This window comes from Grampus griseus, assembly GCF_964374135.1.
Source record: "Grampus griseus genome assembly, chromosome: 5".
NCBI classification, from domain to species: Eukaryota; Metazoa; Chordata; class Mammalia; order Artiodactyla; family Delphinidae; genus Grampus; species Grampus griseus.
Window position 1 is genome coordinate 10005652 of NC_138998.1, and position 19696 is coordinate 10025347.

At 40.9% G+C, this 19696-nt stretch overlaps 2 protein-coding genes across 3 annotated transcripts in view; one reads left to right on the forward strand and one right to left on the reverse strand.

Annotated features, from left to right (window-relative positions):
- The window catches only part of OXNAD1 (oxidoreductase NAD binding domain containing 1), a 55784-nt gene extending 41789 nt beyond the window's left edge, over positions 1 to 13995 (reverse strand). Inside the window, exons 1-4 of one of the 2 annotated variants that reach the window (XM_082655244.1) lie at positions 13661 to 13995; positions 3682 to 3838; positions 1754 to 1871; positions 1379 to 1442 (exon numbers count right to left, since the gene is read on the reverse strand). In XM_082655244.1, coding sequence (XP_082511370.1) covers positions 1379 to 1442; positions 1754 to 1863 — 174 coding nt within the window. In that variant the 5' untranslated portion in view covers positions 1864 to 1871; positions 3682 to 3838; positions 13661 to 13995. The remainder of the gene's footprint in view (positions 1 to 1378; positions 1443 to 1753; positions 1872 to 3681; positions 3839 to 13660) is intronic. The other variant, XM_082655245.1, reaches the window with a different exon arrangement.
- A 282-nt stretch (positions 13996 to 14277) lies between these two features.
- DPH3 (diphthamide biosynthesis 3) lies at positions 14278 to 19303 on the forward strand. Its single transcript, XM_082654154.1, has 3 exons — positions 14278 to 14485; positions 14997 to 15071; positions 16816 to 19303. Exons 1-3 carry the CDS (start codon positions 14378 to 14380, stop codon positions 16879 to 16881), a joined length of 249 nt encoding a protein of 82 aa, XP_082510280.1. The 5' UTR covers positions 14278 to 14377; the 3' UTR covers positions 16882 to 19303.
- The last annotated feature ends 393 nt before the right edge of the window (positions 19304 to 19696 follow it).

Consider the following 19696-nt stretch of genomic DNA (forward strand, 5'->3'; position numbering starts at 1 on the left):
AGCATATTTTCCCACACAGCCATAAATCTATTATGCTGAACTACTTTACATAAACTCCTCAAAAACACATTGGCTTAAAGCTGAATCCACAAACACACCACTCTTGGCCCCAAAGCAATTTTCTGAAAGTAGAATAAGCTTGAGGGTGGGGTCTAAATAATACTCTTTTACATTAAAGTATATTCTATTATTAACACTAAAAATTAAACTACTGCGACAATGCAATTTCTGACCATGTTTATAGAAGTGTATAATCCTTCCTTATATGAAATAGTTTTCTAACTGTTAGTTTAAATACACTTACAAAACTAAGCTAAGTATTTTCAAATACGTGAAGAATCATTCAAAAGCAAAATCAAATATCCAACTGACACTTTTAAAAGAAAATGGGGTTACTCACAGAGATAAAGGGTGAGGATCCTTTATTTCCCAGCCCTCGACACCCCTTTGGGTTGGTGGATTAGCACTTCTATGGTCTGAATATGGAGGAAAATATCTGCACATGGCAAGGGGTAACAGGAGCTCGTCCACCTTCCTTTCTCAGATGTTAGTGCTTTCTCCCTTTTGATGAAATAGGAAGTTGTTCTAAAGTAGGGATAAGAACAAGGACTTTGAGACATGGTGCCAAAAAAAAAAAGAAAGAAAGAAAGAAAAAGCAAGCTACTCGTAAAATGTAGGCTCTAAAAGAAGTTCTATCCCTAAAATATAACCTTAAACCTTAAACCTTATGCCTGTGAGGATAGTTCCCTCCATTGCTGCTACACTTCCTTCATCAAAAACAAATCCATCAGGACTTCACTGGTGGTGCAGTGGTTAAGAATCTGCCTGCCAATTCAGGGACATGGGTTCGATCCCTGGTCCAGGAAGATCCCACATGCCACGGAGCAACTAAGCCTGTGCGCCACAACTACTGAGCCTGCGCTCTAGAGCCCACGAGCCACAACTACTGAGCCCACGTGCCACAACTACTGAAGCCCACGTGCCTAGAGCCTGTGCTCCACAACAAGAGAAGCCACCGCAATGAGAAGCCCACGCACCGCAACAAAGTGTAGCCCCCACTCACCACAACTAGAGAAAGCCCGCGTGCTGCAACAAAGACCCAACACAGCCAAAAATGAATAAATAAATAAATTTATTTATTTAAAAAGAAAAAATCCATCCATTCCAAGTTTAAAGGGAACAATTTGAGTATTTTGCTGTCATCTTTTCAAATCAGTTGTCATATGCCCTGTTCAGAAAAGTTCTGAAGAGAAAAATAACAAACTTGCCCTGACTGTCTTCACAGGGATCAAGCTCATGTAATGCCCTCTCAGTAAGCCAGTCCTAACTGCGTGCCACCTGCCAGCGAGGAGAACCTGCCCTGGCCCAAGATACAAACCTCCCGGCGAACGACATCTGCAGTTCTCTCCAAGTGATCAGTTTTCCTTTTGGATTTCATTACGCTTTAATAGAAAGTAAAATTAGGTTATTAAGTATTATCCTCCTGAAAATTAATTACACTAGTAATTATCGTGACTATCCAATACCTGTCATACCTGTAGCTGGAAAGCAACAGCATGACTATCCACAATACAATATAACATCATGGATCCCAGAAAGCGGCCCATGAAAATCTGCACATCTAACTAAAGCTTAATGATCCACTGACAGCATGCACGTGTAAGCAAGATGTTACAATATGCCTCCCATGATCATCAGCAGGTCAGGTCTTTTTGAAAATCAACCTCAAATGACACTGAAGGTGACAACTCACCTGCTTAGAGTAAGGTGGCGCAAAGCGCTGGGTGTCAGTCTACTCGAAGCAGCCTGAGCGCAGATGGCCCCCACAAAGCCTCGCAGCAACGCAGGAATCACGACAGCCATGGTGCTTCCTGGGAAACAACAAACTGAAAGTTAAAATATTTTAAGGAAAAGTAGGGAAATATCAGACTATCTTAGGGGCCAGTGAAGAAGAGTTTGGATTTTTGTTCCTGACATTATGAGCTGATCTAACAGCAAAACAATTAACTTCACCCTGACAAAATTTCTGCTACTACATACAACTGATTCAACTGATCTCCACAGCACATACGTATGTAATTATGGTGTTCAAATATTTCTGTTCTCTATTAGTTTCCAAAATCTCTGACCAAACTCATGGGACTAATCTTCTGCTATTACAGAAGAGGACAGTAGATTTTATAACTGCCTAATAATTATATTCTGCCCAGAGCACCGCATAAGTCTTTAATATTTCTTGTTAGATAAAGTGAAAGGGACAAATTTTCTGAGGTTCACAGCAATGAGAATAAACAAACTCCAACTACATGCAGTAACATAGGTATCACAAATATCACAGTAAATGAAAAGAATGAAAGAAGCCAGACTCAAAGAAGTCAGTCACACAGAGTACAAAAACAGAAAAAACGAATCTACACAGTTAGAAATCAAGTTAGTAATTACTCCTGGTGAGGTGCCAATGACAATGTCTTTTCTTAATATGAATGCTGATGGGTATTTTCATTTTGAAAGAAGTTCATCAAATCACAGAGAAGTTTGGGGGCAGTAAAAATACTCTGCATGGTACCATAATGACAAAAGTCATTAAACATACGTCCAAATCCACAGAACATACAACACCAAGAATGAGCCGTGGTGTTAGACTTGGGGTGATTATGATGTATCAGTGCAGGTTCATCACTTATAACAACTGTCCCACTCTGGTGGGGGATGTGGATGCTGGGGGAGGCGATGCACGTGTGTAAGCAGGGGGTGTATGGGGAATCCCTCTACTAGCCCTCAGTTTTGCTGTGAACCTAAAACTGCTCTAAAAAAAAAATCAAGTCTTAAAAGTTCAATGAAGCAGTCCTCTTAGGGTTTATGTACGTCTGTTTATATGTTACACTTCAATAACAAGTTAAAAAAAAAAAAGCCAGAAAGATTCTCCAACATTTCAAATTCTAAAAACTACTGCCTATCAGGGAAAGCACTGATTGGAAGTCAAATGATACATTCTTTTTGCTTCCTATCACTCTGTTTTCCTCTGCCAATTTTTAACTATTTCTTTGCCTAACATGGCCACTTTTAATTATATTAAAAGTTATATTGCCATATATATCTGTCCTTTCCTATCTCAGTTGGCTTGAGAATAAATGAAAATGTATGTGAACACTCTATTTCCTGAGCTCTTTGGAAGGTACTACATAAATTAATTGTAACAAATACAGTGTTAGAAAAATATTCAAGTGAGGTGTGCTGCATTCCTACTCCACATTCATTAATTTAGCCCTTCATTTGACAAATATTTATTAAAGCCCATCACATGGCAGGTCCTGGGGATACAAACATGAACAAAACAAAGACCTTAGGGAGCCTACATTTAAAAGACAGACACAAGAAATAAATAAAAGTAAGTAAATTGAGCAGTGATATCAGTCATATGTAATTTATTCAGTTATAATCAAATCATATCAAAAATCCACTGTTTCATAACTAGTCTTTAGACAAGATAAAAGATCTATTTCTTGCCATGCAGCATCACTGTGGATAAACATGCTACTCGCTACTTTTCTCTCTAGTAAATGAAATAAGTATAAGGCCTCTTTCACCTCATGTAAGACTATTACACGTAGTTTTTCTCCTTTGAATGTAGTAAACCAAAAATGGTACATAAATCATTGAAAGAAAGAAGGCAAAACTTACTTTAAAAGTCCATGAGAGTTCAGGAGTCATTAAGAGTAAGGCTGGCTGACTGACTGACATGCAATATTCTGGTCCTGCATTTACACTGAGACCTTTGGAATATACACCAGTTGGAACACAGACAGTGTTTCCATATACTGAAATTCTCACAAAGTTCCTGCAACGGCAGAGACAACATATAAGTACGATGTTGGGGAAAATTAAAAAGCACTGTCTCTTAGTGGCAAAAGGAAAGCTCATTGTAATCAGCAAGAATCACCACAGAGCAAGCCAACTCTCAAAGACCCCCTTTCCATTCATTCCTCCTCCTGTTTCCACTTTTCTTGTCTGACTGTCTTGCTGCTTCTCTCTTTCACCTTCCTTGACAGTCAGTCTGTAACTTCTGCTGCTTAGGGTATCCACCCCATGAACAACCAGCTCAATGGCTGGAATGATACAGTTACATGTCACTTGGGGTCAACTTCCCTGATAAAATTTAACCGATATGTAGGTACATACGGACACCCTGTTCTGCTCAATGTTTTGGACAACTACTGCTACAGTAAGTTGTCCTCGTCTAAGACACATATTTTAGTGATTATGCTGTCTGAACGGTCTACTGCTCAACTGAACTGGAAAACAAAGAAATGTTAATTTTTAAAAGCTGTTCTCTTTAAAATTCTAAAATCTTGTTTTGTAACAATAGTAACCATGACCAAGAGCACCACCTACTGGTAAAAAGAAGGGTATTTCATCAAATTGTGTTCAAAGTGCCTTCCAAAGCAATAGGTATTTAAAGAAAAAAAACTACCCATATTTTGAAATATGTCCAGTGGTTTTATATATTCAATGTAAGTATTAATTAACTATGGAAAATTAACATATATTAAGTAATTTTCAAAAACATACAAAAAAGAATATTCCATCAATGTTTGTATCCTCATAGGCCTTACCTCACCAAAGTTATTTCTAAAACAGAGAAAAGTATCATAAATGCTAAATAAAACATATATCCATTTAAACAGTGAACTACAAGCAACAGATAATTATGACACTATACATATAAAATCCTGAAGATGCTACCAAAAAACTACTAGAGCTCATCAATGAATTTGGTAAAGTTGCAGGATACAAAATTATACCCAGAAATTTGTTGCATTTCTATACACTAGCAACAAAAGATCAGAAAGAGAAATTAAGGAAACAATCCCATTTACCATCACATCAAAAAAAAAATACCTAGCAATAAACCTACCTAAGGAGATAAAAGACCTGTACTCCGAAAACTGTAAGATGCTGATGAAAGAAATCAAAGATGACACAAACAGATGGAAAGATACACCATGCTCTTGGATTGGAAAAAATCAATATTGTCAAAATGACTATATTACCCAAGGCTATCTACAGATTCAATGCAATCCTTATCAAATTACCAATGATATTTTTCACAGAACTAGAACAAAAAATTTTAAAATCTGTATGGAAATACAAAAGGCCCTGAGTAGCCAAAGCAATCCTGAGAAAGAAAAACGGAGCTGGAGGAATCAGGCTCCCTGACTTCAGACTATACTACAAAGCTATGGTCATCAAAACAGTATGGTACTGGCACAAAAACAGACACGTAGATCAATGGAACAGGATAGAAAGCCCAGAAATAAACACACACACCTATGCTCAATTAACCTCTGACAAAGGAGGCAGGAATATACAATGGAGAAAAGAGAGTCTCTTCAATAAGTGGTGCTGGGAAAACTGGACAGCTATATGTAAAAGAACGAAATTAGAACGTTCTCTAACACCATGCACAAAAATAAATTCAAAATGGATTAAAGACCTAACTGTAAGACCAGGTACCACAAAACTCCTAAAGGAAAACATAAGCAGGACACTCTTTGACATAAATTGCAGCTATATCTTTTTGGATCTGTCTCCTAGAGCACGGGTCCCCAACCGCCCCCCCCCAGTCGCACAGCAGGGGGGAACCAGGTCGCAAGCAGGAGGTGAGCAGCGGGGAAGTGAGCGAAGCTTCATCCGTATTTACAGCTGCTCCCCTTCGCTCACATTACCGCCTGAGCTCCGCCTCCTGTCAGATCAGCAGCCGCATTAGCACAAACCCTACTGTGAACTGTGCACGCAAGGGATCTAAGCTGCATGCTCCTTATGAGAATCTAATGCCTGATGATCTGAGGTGGAGCTGAGGCAGTGATGCTAGCACTGGGGAGTGGCTGCAAATACAGATTATCATTAGCAGAGAGGTCTGACTGCACAGAGACCATAATAAATCAATTGCTTGCAGACTCATATCAAAACCCTATCAGTGAGTGACAAGTGACAATTAAGCTGCATCTGGTGGCAGGCTTTATAGTGGCAAGTGAGTTGCTGTACTTCAATTGTACAGCTGCATCTAGTGGCAGGCTTTGAGTCAGAATCCAACACTTATTTAGTCCACGCGTGGCCCACCCATTATTTTATTTACCACTTCCACTGTGCCTCCTTCCCGCACTGCGCACTTGTCTCAGTAAGAGTTTTGGTAAGCCCACAAGCTAACCCTAGCCAAAATGCATAAAAAACAAACGTCTCTGGAGAGCTTCTTTGAAAATGGGGAAAGACCCAATGATGAGACAGCAGAAGACACTAAGACTGCCAACAGAAAGAAAGCTGTATTTAAAAGAAAATACCAAGAGTCCTACATAATTACGGGTTCATTGCAACAAGTTATTCACATTCTCCAAGCCTGCTTTTGTATAATATGTGGCAACTGGCTATCCAACAAAGCCATGAAACCTTCAACTGCTTCACCACATGGAGACCAAGCACCCTGCATTAAAAGACAAGCCTTTGGAATTTTTCAAAAGAAAAGAACATGGACACGAAGAACAGAAGCAATTATTGAAGGCCACCACTTCATCAAATGTGTCTGCACTGAGAGCATCTTTCTTAGTGCCCAACCACATTGCTAAAGCTAAGAAGCCCTTTACTATTGGTGAAGAGCTGATCCTGCCTGCTGCTAAGGACATTTGTCGGGAACTTTTAGGAGAGGCTGCAGTTCAAAAGGTGGCATGTATTCCTCTTGCAGCTAGCACCATAACTAGATGAACTGATGAAATAGCAGCAGAGGATACTGAGACACAATTGTTAGAGATGATTAATGAGTCACCGTGGTATGCAATCCACGTTGACGAGTCTACTGACGTTGACAACAAGGCAACAACGCTTGTTTTTTGTGCAATATATTTTTCAGAAGGATGTGCATGAGGATAAGTTATGTGCACTTTTGTTGCCAACCAACACCACAGCTGCAGAACTATTCAACTCTTTGGATTTATCGGGACATATCAGGAAAACTGAATTGGTCATTTTTTTAAATTAATTAATTTACTTTTGGCTGCATTGGGTCTTCATTGCTGTGTGCGGGCTTTCTCTAGTTGTGGCAAGTGGGGGTTACTCTTCCTTGCGGTGCATGGGCTTCTCCTTGTGGTGGCTTCTCTTGCTGTGGAGAACGGGCTCTAGGCGCACAGGCTTCAGTAGTTGTGGCACACGGGCTCAGTAGTTGTAGCTCGCAGGCTCTAGATCACAGGCTCAGTAGTTGTGGCACATAGGCATGTGGGATATTCCTGGACCAGGGCTTGAACCCGTGTCCCCTGCATTGGCAGGTGGATTCTTAACCACTGCGCCACCAGGGAAGCCCTGAATTGGTCATTTTGTGTCAGTATATGTGCCGACGGAGCACCTGCCACAACTGGACAGCTTTCTGGCTTCACCACTTGGGTCAAAGAGGTCGCTTATGAATGTGAGTCTACGCACTGTGTCATCCGTAGAGAAAGGCTGGTTAGCTGAAAAATGTCACCTGAACTTAACGTTTTGCAGGATGTGATTAACATTATCAACCACATTAAAGTACATGCCCTTAACTCCCATCTGTTTGCACAGTTCTGTGAGGAGATGCACACAGAGCACACACGTCTTCTCTTATACACAGAAGTGAGATGGCTTTCTAAAGGTAGATCACTGGCCAGAGTTTTTGAGTTACAAGAGCCGCTCCTGAGATTTCTTTTAGAAAAACAGTCACCACTGGCACTACAGTTCAGTGACACAGAATGGGTCGCAAAACTTGCTTACTTGTGTGACATATTCAACCTGCTCAGCGAACTCAATCTGTCACTTCACAGGAGAATGACAACTGTGTTCAAGTTGGCAGATAAAGTGGCTGTATTCAAAGTCAAACTGGAATTATGGAGGTGACAAGTGAACGTTGGGATTTTTGACATGTTTCAAACATTAGCAGAGATTTTGAAAGAGACTGAGCCAGGGCCTTCTTTCTCCCACTAGTGCATGATCACCTATCTCAGCTTTCAGAAGAGTGTGAGCATTACTTCCCAATCACAAAAGACTCCCGAACCGGGAAGGTATGGATCCGTGACCCATTTGTGAATAAGCCAGGTGAATCGACTTCGTCCATGCTAGAAGAGAATCAACTGCTTGAGACAGCAAATGATGGTGGCCTTAAAAGTATGTTTGAGTCAACTTCAAATCTCCATACAGTCTGGATTAAAGTCAAGGTGGAATATCCTGAGATTGCCACAAAAGCACTGAAAAGCCTGCTTCCATTTCCAACATCCTATCCTTGTGAAGCAGGGTTTTCTACAGGGACAGCAACCAAAACGAGATCACAGAGTAGAGTGGACATAAGCAACACACTTCGGGTGTCCCTGTCTCCCATTACCCCCAGATGGGACCATCTAGTTGCATGAAAACAAGCTCAGGGCTCCCACTGATTCTGCATTAGGGTGAGTTGTATAATTATTTCATTATATATTACGATGTAATAATAATAGAAATAAAGTGCACAATAAATGTAATGCGCTTGAATCATCCTGAAACCATCCCCCCACCCCACCCCACCCCACCCCGGTCTGTGGAACAATTGTCGTCCACGAAACCAGTCCCTGGTGCCAAAAAGGTTGGGGCCGCTGTCCTAGAGTAACGGAAATAAAAACAAACAAATGGGACCTAATTAAACTTAAAAGCTTTTGCACAGCAGAGGAAACCATGAACAAAACGAAAAGACAACCGATAGAATGGGATAAAAAATTTTCAAACAATGCAACCAACAAGGGGCTCATCTCCAAAATATACAAACGGCTCATACAGTGCAATATCAAAAAATCAAACAACCCAATCAAAGAATGGACAGAAGATCTAAATAGATATTTCTCCAAAGACATACAGATGGTCAAAGACACATGAAAAGATGCTCAGCATTGCTAATTATTCGAGAAATGCAAATCAAAACAACAACGATGTATCACCTTACACTAGTCAGAATGGCTATTATCAAAAAGTCTACAAATAATAAACGCTGGAAAGGGTGTGGAGAAAAAGGAACCCTCCTACCCTGTTGGTGGGAATGTAAACTGGTACAGCCTCTATGTAGAACAGTATGGAGGTTCCTTAAAAAACTAAAAATAAAGCTACCATATGATCCTACAATCCCACTCCTGGACATATATCCAGAGAAAACCATAATTCAAAAAGATACATGCACCCCAATGTTCACTGCAGCACTATTTACAATAGCCAACACATGGAAGCAACTTAAATGGCCACTGACAGATGAATGGATAAAGATGTCATATATATATATATATGTATATGTATATGTATATGTATATGTGTGTATATATATATATATATATATATATACACACACAATGGAATATTACTCAGCCATTAAAAAGAATGAAATAATGCCATTTGCAGCAACATGGATGGACCTAGAGATTTTCACACTAAGTGAAGTCAGACAAGGAAAGACAAATAACCACATGATATCACTTATATGTGGAATCCAAAATATGATACAAATGAACTTATCTATGAAACAGAAACAGACACACATAGAAAACGAACTTATGGTTACCAAAGGGGAAAGAAGGGGAGGAATACATGTTTGGGATTAACATATACACACTACTATATATAAAATAGATAACCAACAATGACCTACTGTATAGCACAGGGAACTATACTCAATATTTTGTAATAACCTATTAGGGAGGAAAATCTGAAGAACATATATACTTATGTATGTATAACTGAATCGCTGTGCTATACACCTGAAACTAACCAACAATGCAAATCAACTATACTTCAATAATTTTTTTTAAAAAACAAAGCCACATTCAAAAAATACAAAAAAAGAAAAAAACTACACATATTTTGAAATTTATGTCCAATGGTTTTATATATTCAATGTATTAACTATATAAAATTAACATATTAAGTAATTTTCAAAACCATACAAGAAAGAATATTCCATCAATATTTGTATCCTCATGGGCCTTATCTCACCAAAAAGTTATTTTATTTTTAAAAGAGAGAAAAGTATCATAAATGCTAAATAAAACATATCCATTTAAGCAATGAACTGCAAGCAACAGATTAAGATTTAAAATGAATGATACTAGTTTCTGTTCAATAGCTACATTCAAATTCTTTAACAATTATTGAGGCACCAGGCACTATTTTAGGTTGTGGAGACACAATAAACAACCAGACACAAGGCCTTTGCCATCATGAGGCTTTTATCACAATGTCTACAACAGATAATAATAAACAGATAATTAACAAGACACAGATTACAATGAGTGTGATAAAGGAAATAAGAGTGATGGGGTAGGTGGGGGAATATCAGGAAAGGTCTCTCTCAAGAGGCATCAGAGCTGAGACCCGAATGAGGGGAAAGAGGCAGCCAAGCAGGCGTTAAGTGCAGAGCACTGGAGCGAGGCCCCATCACAGAAACAAGCCTGGTGTGGTAGAGGAAGCACAGCCAGTGTGACTGGAGAGCAGTGAGCCAAGGACAGTGACAGGACGCGAGGTCAAGCAGGGAGACACGTGCCAGGTCACAGCAGGCCACAGGAAGGGTGTGGACTTTCTTCTAAAGGTGAAGGGCAACAACTGAAGGGTTTAAATAAACCAGGGGAGGGACGTGATCTAATTTACATTAAAGGATCACTCAGGCTGCCCTGTAAAGAACAGATCGCAGAGGGGCAAGAGTTGAAGCAGGAAGTTCAGTTAGAAGGCACCAGGCTAAGCGTGGATAGGATAAAACTCAGACAGAAGCAGATGAACATGGAACAGATTTTGGAATTAGAGCCCTATCACTTGCTGATAGACTGGATGAGGTGTGAGCAAGCAGAGAGAGAAAGAAAAACCAAGAATGCCTCAAAGAGCATGAATGCAGAGATAAACTCACAGAGCTAGCATGGCACCTGCTGATTTACAATCCTAGGTGCCAGTGAGGAAGCACAAGGGATCCCGGCATTTGGTAAGGCGACCCGAGTGGAATACAAGTTATAACAGAGTGCTCAACTCAGAATCAGCAGAACTGGGCTCAGATCTGACTCCTTTCTGCTTTCTGACCTTACGCCAGTCACCTCTTCCCATTTATAAATGGGAATGACAACACTACCTCACTAGATGAAAGGAATAAACGTCCGGGGAAATACCTAGCAAGCAGGAGTGTCACTAAAAATCAACCCAAATACGTTATCCCTGCCAAACAACGTAGAGAGGCAGTGGGTTGATATTGCCAATAAACAACTCCTGAGCCTGATCTACAACAGCACTCATAAAAAACGGCTGCTATGACAGTAAGTAAGTATGATCTAGTTCTAAATTCAATCTCACGCTAAGAATTTTGGTCACTGTTATTTTCCAAATCAGCAGTGTTACAATTAAAAAAAAATTACTTTTAAACCATAAATTTGTGATCTCAAATGACTGTATAGCAACTAGTAAACTTGCTTTTGTCATGCTCTCAGAGTCCAAAGATGTTTCATTATATTATAAAATGTCTATTCCCTTTTAGGAATAAATGTAAAGTTTAGTAGTCATCGTGATGTTTTTTTTTTTTTTTTCATCGTGATGTTTTATTAAAAAATGCTGGGTGGCGTAAAATAATGCCTCACAGGATTGACTACAGTTTTACTTTCCTCAGCACAGGATGAACTCAAACTGGCAGAATGATATGGGAAACCACCTCTGGCCAGACAAGGGATATGGCAACAGACGGCAGGCTGAAAGTGGTATGGAAGGCCAAGGAGACCCCCAAATCTAGGCCTCAAGGGAACCTGCACTGCTCTAGCAGAAAATCTCAGCAGTCTACAGAGTGCCAGGGCTGTTTGTTTAATCCAGCTTTGCTTCAAGCACCATCATATCAGATGGCACTGAAGGTAATTAAGAGCCTAGTTTCAGGGGTCAGACAGGTCTGAGTGATCACCATAGCTTCATGTCACTTAACCAGCTTTGCCCCTTTTGGTAAGCTCCTAAACCTAAGCCCCTAAAGCTCAGGTTTCCCAATGTTGAAGATGGGATTAATGATACCTATACCTCACTGGGCTGTTTCAATGACATGATGCATATAAACCATTTGGTACAGGGCCTGGCACACAGTGTCAATTACTATTAATAAGTGGTTCACTCATTTTTCTTTTTCCATTTGAGGTAATACACACTCAAAGAAAAGTTGGAAAATTACAAGGAAATTATAAAGAAAAATTATCCAACGACTCCTGAAACTTTTAGGATTACAAACCTCAGATTTTAAGATTCCCCAGCAAATTGTTTTTGATAGATCCAAACTGTTTTCTAAAAGGTCTACCAATTTATAGTTCCATGAACCAAATATAACTGCACCCATTTCTGTACATTCAAAAATGGCTCACCTTTATTTTGTAGGTACTTATGCTCAGAAGCACTGAAGAACTAAAGAAAGTTCCCAACCTCAAAATGATCACTGGGACTACAGAATAAACACTGGAGACTCTGTGTCCTCCTCTCTCCAAGAGGCTACCTGGGAAGTATCCGTGCCTGCAAAGATTCAGGGAGCAGCCTCTGAGCTATGTGGGCTCTGAGCTATGTGGGCTTTCTCCTTTGCTCAGAGCAGAACCATCCCAGTTAACCCTCAACAAGTTTAGCAAATGTTTCCTAACTCCTGGGTAGATCTCCAATTAGGCAAAATAGAATGTTGGTGAAACCTCTGAAATAATCTTCTACTAACCCCTTTAACATAACTTCTAAATTTTCTCCCAAAGATTCCTCTGCCTTTAGGTTTTCAAGCTTTAAAAGGGCTAAACCAGGTGGAACTTCAGCGTGCACAAAATTGGTAACTTCATGCAAACGTCGGAGTACGTGTACATAAATAAGCATAAGGATGTGTACGTGCGTATATTATGCATATGTATTATATAAATATAAACGGAATATCGTATATGTGATTGCTGAACCAAGTAAAACTCGTAATTTCCACGCAAAAGTAGAATGTTGGATCTGAAAGGAATCTTGTAAATCATCTCTCATCCAACCCTCTTTCAGTCAGAAGAGGAAATAAGGCCCAAAGAATGTAAATGTCCAGCCCCCAGAGTTAGTTCCCAACGGTCATCTTCTGAGCCCAGATGTGCTTCTAAATAGTCGTTTTCTCACAGCATTCCTTCTCTACCAAGATTTGAATAAATGCCTAGTAATGGAGCAATACTCCCGTTTTACCAAGGCAGGCACTAGTACTGCTTTCGAGACAAATCACTTTTTATTTGCATTTCCCATTAAGGTATACAAAGGCCTCATGGTAGTAACTCTGTATGCTGATGCCATTTCTTTTACAAAGAAGAAACTGTGGTTCACGCAAGTTAAGTAATTTGTTCATAGGCTTGGGGACAGACAGGCTCTTCATTTCCTAGGTGTGTGATTTTGGTCAAGATACGTGACTCTCTGTATCTCAGTTTAAAGATTAATAATATGGAATAACATCTAAAGTCCCAGGGTTGATGGAGGAATTATACTTAGCGAAACACCTGATTGTAGTTATATAATATTATCAATACATGCTTGGCAAACACAGGACTAGAACTCAACCTGCGTAACAGATCTTGCTTGGTCCTTTCGACAACACAATTTAGGGCATTTGAAGACAATCTAGGGTGAGGAAGAGGCGGGGATATACCTGAATAGCCGAGTGCAGCCAGAACTACAAGCTACGCGTCGCCCAGAGCTCACGGTCACTCGGTGAAATCACTATTCCAGGGGAGCTTTTCGTCAGTCACCGGGGAGGCAGGGAGGGACGTTCCGGAGTCCGAGCAGTTCCCGCCGCCACCTCTGACTCACAAAGCGCGCCCGCTTTTCCGCAGCGTCGCAGAAGGGCAGGGCCGACGCTACCTAGGCCGGCCGCCGCCCGCTGCGGGGTCTGGTTAAGGCCTCTCTAAGGCCCGCGGACGTGAGGCAGGTAACCAACCCCTCCAGTAAGGAACCTCCAGCCCACCGCCGCCTCTGGAACTCAGCTCGCAGAGTAAGGACAAGCTCCGCCCCCGGCGCCGGAGAGCTTCCGGTGTTCCCCCACGTGACGCAGCAGCTGCGCGAGCGAACCTCACATATTATTGGTCGCTGCCGTCCGATGGGCGGGGCGGGGCGCGACCTCAAGGAGCAGCCACCGCCGTCCGCTCGTGTCTCCGCCCCCTAGCTCCGCCATCTCCATGGTGACCGCTACCCGGTCACCAGTTTGACCTCAAACCCTGAGTTGCGTCATTGTCTCTGAGCCGGAAGCGGTCATTCCTGCGCAGGTGCACTGCGACAACGCCCAGCTGGGCCGGCGTCCTACAAGTTGGACCGGTCCCGGCCTGGGTCGGACGGCGGAGGTGACAGGCCTCTGCTCGCCCCAGTAACGATGGCGGTGTTTCACGACGAGGTGGAGATTGAGGACTTCCAATATGACGAGGACTCGGAGACGTACTTCTACCCTTGTCCGTGTGGAGATAACTTCTGCATCACCAAGGTAACTCGGGGACCCGCCCGGCGACTCCAAGGAGCAGGCGCGCTTTCGCTCTGCCGAGTTCCTGCCGCCGATCCACGCGGCTCATAGTTATCCACGCCCTTTTTTATCGGTTTCTGAATTCCGCCAAATTTGATACTCCGCGCTGTCGGCGGCACTTGGTTCTGGCCTTTAGTCGGGCCGGAGCGGGGAGGGGAGGGTGTGGATGGCGCCATCCTTCCCAACTTAAGCTTCCACTTCCTGGGGTACTCTTTTGGAGGAAGGTATGTGTTTTTGTCTTCCCGGGGGTTTTGAGGCGACTGAACCTTGACTCACTCTCCTGGGTGTTTATCCCAAGTGACGCTTCCAGGGAAGAGTGGGGCTGGCATTTCTCTTGGAAGATGCTTTTGGTCCTCACATGCCTTGTGGGGAGGCCAGCCTCAAAGGAGCTTGCCCACAGAGATGGGAGGGTTTGGGAGAAGGAGATCGCCAAGAGAAGAGTATGCTGACCGTGCGGTGTTCGATTTTGTTATAGGAAGATTTGGAGAATGGGGAAGACGTGGCAACGTGCCCTAGCTGCTCTCTCATTATAAAAGTGATTTATGACAAAGTAAGGAGTCAAATTTTAAAAGTTGGGGGGAGGGTTGCAGGCACCTAGAGTAGTCTGCCTGTGATAGGTAGGTGCAGAATGTTTTCTAATCTTGTGTTAGGTAAATGCTGTGTTTTTAAAAACAAATTTTTAAAACCATTAATAAGCAGCTGTATGGTAAATTAAAATTTTAAAAGCTCAAATTGATTAACTCTTTTAGCTTTGGAGCAGGCAGTAAAGAAAACTGTTCTGTATCTAGTGAATATTATGATTACTTATTAAATAGAGGAAAATAATTATAAAGGTTATTTAATTGACAGTGTTTATTCCTCCCTTATTTAATAAGCAATTAAAATTGTTTAGAGCTCTTGGACTTATTTTGAGGGAACATTTGTATAGTGTCTCTTACCTGGCTTATACGTCGAACTCTGCATTATCTTGTTTGAGATGTAAGTCATAGTTGCAATTTTACAATTTTCATTTTAGTCTTTAGTTGTCCTGCTGTTTTCACCCAAGGATATTGACAATAGAAAACAAAATAAATGCCCACCTCCACCCCAACTTTTGGTCATTACTTTGAATGGAGTCTTAACATCATAAGAAGCTTAACATTCTTTTCTCTGGGTTTTGTTTTTTGTTTTTGTTGTTGTTGTTTTTGAGATATAATTGTCATATAACAAAGCTTAACATTCTTAAGGATGAACTCTAAAATGAGTATAGGCAAGGTGGGGGAACAAGGCACTTAGCCTCATGACATAAGCAGGCTATAATTTAGACTACACTTAAGAGGTTTACTGATTTATTCTTGCATTTAAGCGTGTTCTGGAACAAAAAGAAAACAGGGTAAAGGTGAGCAGGAGTGCTGGTATGAGAAGAGATAGCAATTTTAAATCGGGTGATCACGTACTGTAGCTTGTTTAGTAGCATCCCTGACCTCTACCCATTAGATGCCAGTAGCACCCCACAGTATGTCAACCCAGAATGTCTCCACACATTGCCAAATATCCCCAGAGACAAAAGCAGCGCCTCCTCCCCGCTACCCCTTGAGAACCTTGTGTTAGAGCAGGAAGGCACAGGGCCATTTTAAAGAATGTGGAGCATTGTGTTGTTGGTGGACCATAAACTCCAAAGAACACAGTGGGAGTGTTCCAGGTGCTGGGCAGGAGTCAGAGATCGATAGGGACAGAATACAGGCAGATCCTTACGGGGATCAGACTGCAGGAGATGAGGGGTAACCTGGGAGGCAGAGGTTTCCTGGGCTGGCTGGTGTAAGCCAGGCTAAATCATCAGAGATTGAACTTCATTTACAAAATAGCTAATTTGCAGATTATCTGTGTTGGGAAACATAAAGAGCTATCCCTTTAGTTGAAAAAAGTAATTACTTTGAAGAGGGTAGGTATTTGAGTGACCAAATATTGAAGTGGAGAAGTAGTAGTGCAAATAGTAATTAATACAGAAACTTAAAAGGTGTGACGTCTGTTTTATAAATGTGATTTCTGAGAAATGGGTGCTCTGTAGTGACGAGGGACATGTTTGTTTATAAGGTAAGGTGCATTAAATATGAATTCAGAACTAAAAACGGATACATTTGTAAGATTATGATTCTGATGCTGGCATTGACTCATTGAACAAGAATGAAGTGATAGAGCAAAGGAAAAACTTAGATTAGCAGAGCTGGATTGATTCTGTAACAAAATGAGTATACCATTGATGCATCTGTGACACAGACACTCCGTGATTAATATAATTTCTTGTTCTGTCTTAGGATCAGTTTATGTGTGGAGAGACAGTCCCGACCCCTTCCACCAACAAAGAGCTAGTTAAGTGCTGAAGCAGACTTTAGGATTCCAAAGCCTGAATTTTGGGGAATGAGCCAAATTGGAAAAATCAAATGCAAAGTCACTGGCTTCTTCATGGGGACAGTCATTTTGTAGTTTGGTGTTCCGTAGAGTGTGGATTCTTTCCATCGGCTGCCAAGTTCATCTCCAGTTGAAGAAGCAAGTCCACCACATGACATACGCGGATTTTGTGCCAAAACTTTGAATTGGATGGGCTCTTAATTTTCCATCTGAACTTAAAAGAAGATAATTTCAAATCAGTGCTTTCTTTTGCTCAATTTTGTTATTTTTATATCTTACACCTAATTACTTCATTATCTGACAACAGCTTCATCTACCTCAAAGTCATTAGGATTCGTTAATTTAAAAAAAGATTTTATTTTTTAGTTGGTTATTAAGATTATTAAAATCAGCCCTTTCTTTGTAGTTTGACATCAGCTCTGCTGTTCTAAACTGAAGGAAATCAGTTGCCTTTAGTCAGTCGGGACTGTACCTTCAGTTGGCCAGGCCAGTTTTCAAGAGCTGGCCATGAGTCAGATGTCTGTGTTCTGTTAAGCATGTCATTTCCATTATACTTCATACACTGGGTTCTGGTCATGGTGTTAAAGAGAAAATATACTGGGCTCACAATTTTTCCAGAGTTAAAAGGTAGTGAGTTAAGAAGAAAAGTCAAAAAGTGAAATGGTCAAAGAATGTGGAATTTCCTTATCAATATTCTGCATGTTCCTTGAAAATCAGGACAAAATAAAAACAAAAACAGCCAAAGAAAGTGAAATTGGTAACAGACGAGAGGAGAAAAATATGCCTACTTTTAGTAAATTAACTGCTTCAGTGGTTTTGTGAGAACAGAGCTAGTAATATTTCTGTATCTGGGTTCTTGTGTGTGTATTTGTTTTTAAATAAGGCTAAGGAAATTTCACTCTAGGTAGGGGTTAATGTTAAGTCTTCATGGCTAGCGGCCCTGCTTTCAGCATTACCACCAAATCGAGTTACTAGTCCTAAAAGGTAAAGCTTCGACAGCAACTCTTGTATTTGCTGAGGAGGAACTTAAAAATGAGATGCCTGTTCCAATTAAATATGCCCCTGAGGGCACATCTAATAAGCCTCTATAAGCTGCAACCACATCAGACATTCACTCTTGCCCTGGAGAAAAAGAAACATACAAAGATAGGCTATCGGTCTTCCTTTGCTACAATCCTGAGAATAGCAAGAAATAGAACCACTTGCACAGAAATTCCAAAATTCCCTTTATATACACACCTCTGCTGTGTGTACATAAAGTTAAAGTCACCTATGTTTGGTGGGTTGCTCTGTAAATGGCTTCTGCAGTTAGAAAAATAGCTTGCCAGCATGTGAGCATTTTATTACTAACTGATAAATGTGCAGCATACTCATTGGGGGTTTAAATTAAAACAGGCCAGTGGCCCTTTTTCCCCTGCCAACAGCATGGCTATGTGAAGCCATTAGGCTGAGACATAAATCACCAAAAACTGTATGCCAGAACTGCTTGGTACATTATGTGAAGCATACGGCATGTTGATGTGTTGAGAAATCTCATCGCTATTTGGGACACTGACACCCCAGAAGTAATCCACAGTTGCTTTGGAACGAGTGACGGCTCAGGTGAACAGAGCAGGGTGTGTGCTGACTGGTGGGGATGAGCTACAGAGAGAAACGAACTGTCCCATACTCAGATCTGATGGTTTCGTAGATACTGGTAACTGATGATGAATTTCAAACAAGAACAGACATCCCTGATGTCACTTACACTGTGAGCGTAGAAGAGCAGGAAGAAAAGTTGCCCAAGTCCAAACGTCCCAGGAGAAAAGCCAACGCTACTGGCGATTGGTGATAATCTGTGATAACGGGAATGATTTCATTCCAAAGCAGCTGAGTTGCTAAATCTGTTAACCGCAAAAGAACACATCAGGATTTAAGGATTAAGCAGAAAGTAAAACCTGGGTCTTACAGATACGACTCAAGTTCAGTGTGGTGTATATGCCTTGTTTAGCTTCACAGACATTTCAGAGACCCTCTGAGGACTGATTTGTAATCCAGGCTCTGTCTCTTGCTACCTTGGTAATCTTTGGCAAGACCAGTGGATTCCTCATCCGTACGATTCGGAGACTGGATCAGGGTATTTCTAAACTCAGTACTATAATTTCAGGCTTCATAGTTTGCAGGAGCTGGAATGGTAATTGAAACCTTTTTAAACTAAACACGAGCTGAAGGTGAATTACAGAGAAAGACACTCCATTCTTCAGTAACTCCATGTCAAAGGACTCTGCATATACTTTAGTGTACACAGTCAGAAACCTTTTTATTGGAAAGCACCCAACATTTTTGACAACTGTATGTATTAATTTATTACCAGAATAAATTGTATTGGCTTGCTAAATAAAGCCAGATTATTTACATCCATTTGTTTTCATGTAGTTTTTCTTCCCCTAAATACGAACATTATGTATTAAAAGGTTATAATGTGATTTTTATATGAGGTAGAAATCTTTAACCTGCTTTAGAACTTTGTAAGGTTTCTGTTATGGACAGTACAGTTTTTAAGTAGGAAAGAAATTGCCACTGTTTCTACTGTTTGGCCACGTGGGTTTCAGTTCTGGATTTTTATTGTTATTTGGAAAAAAAATAGCTTTGAAGTAAGCGGCAGATATAGTTGACTGTAAGTAATTCAGTTTATTGCTGGGAAGGAAGGCTGGTATTTAAGACTGATGATTAGTTCTTACAGTGCTTTGAGAGCCCAGCTCTAGTTAGGGCACAGTTTGAATCTCAGTTCCTCCACTGTGATCTTGG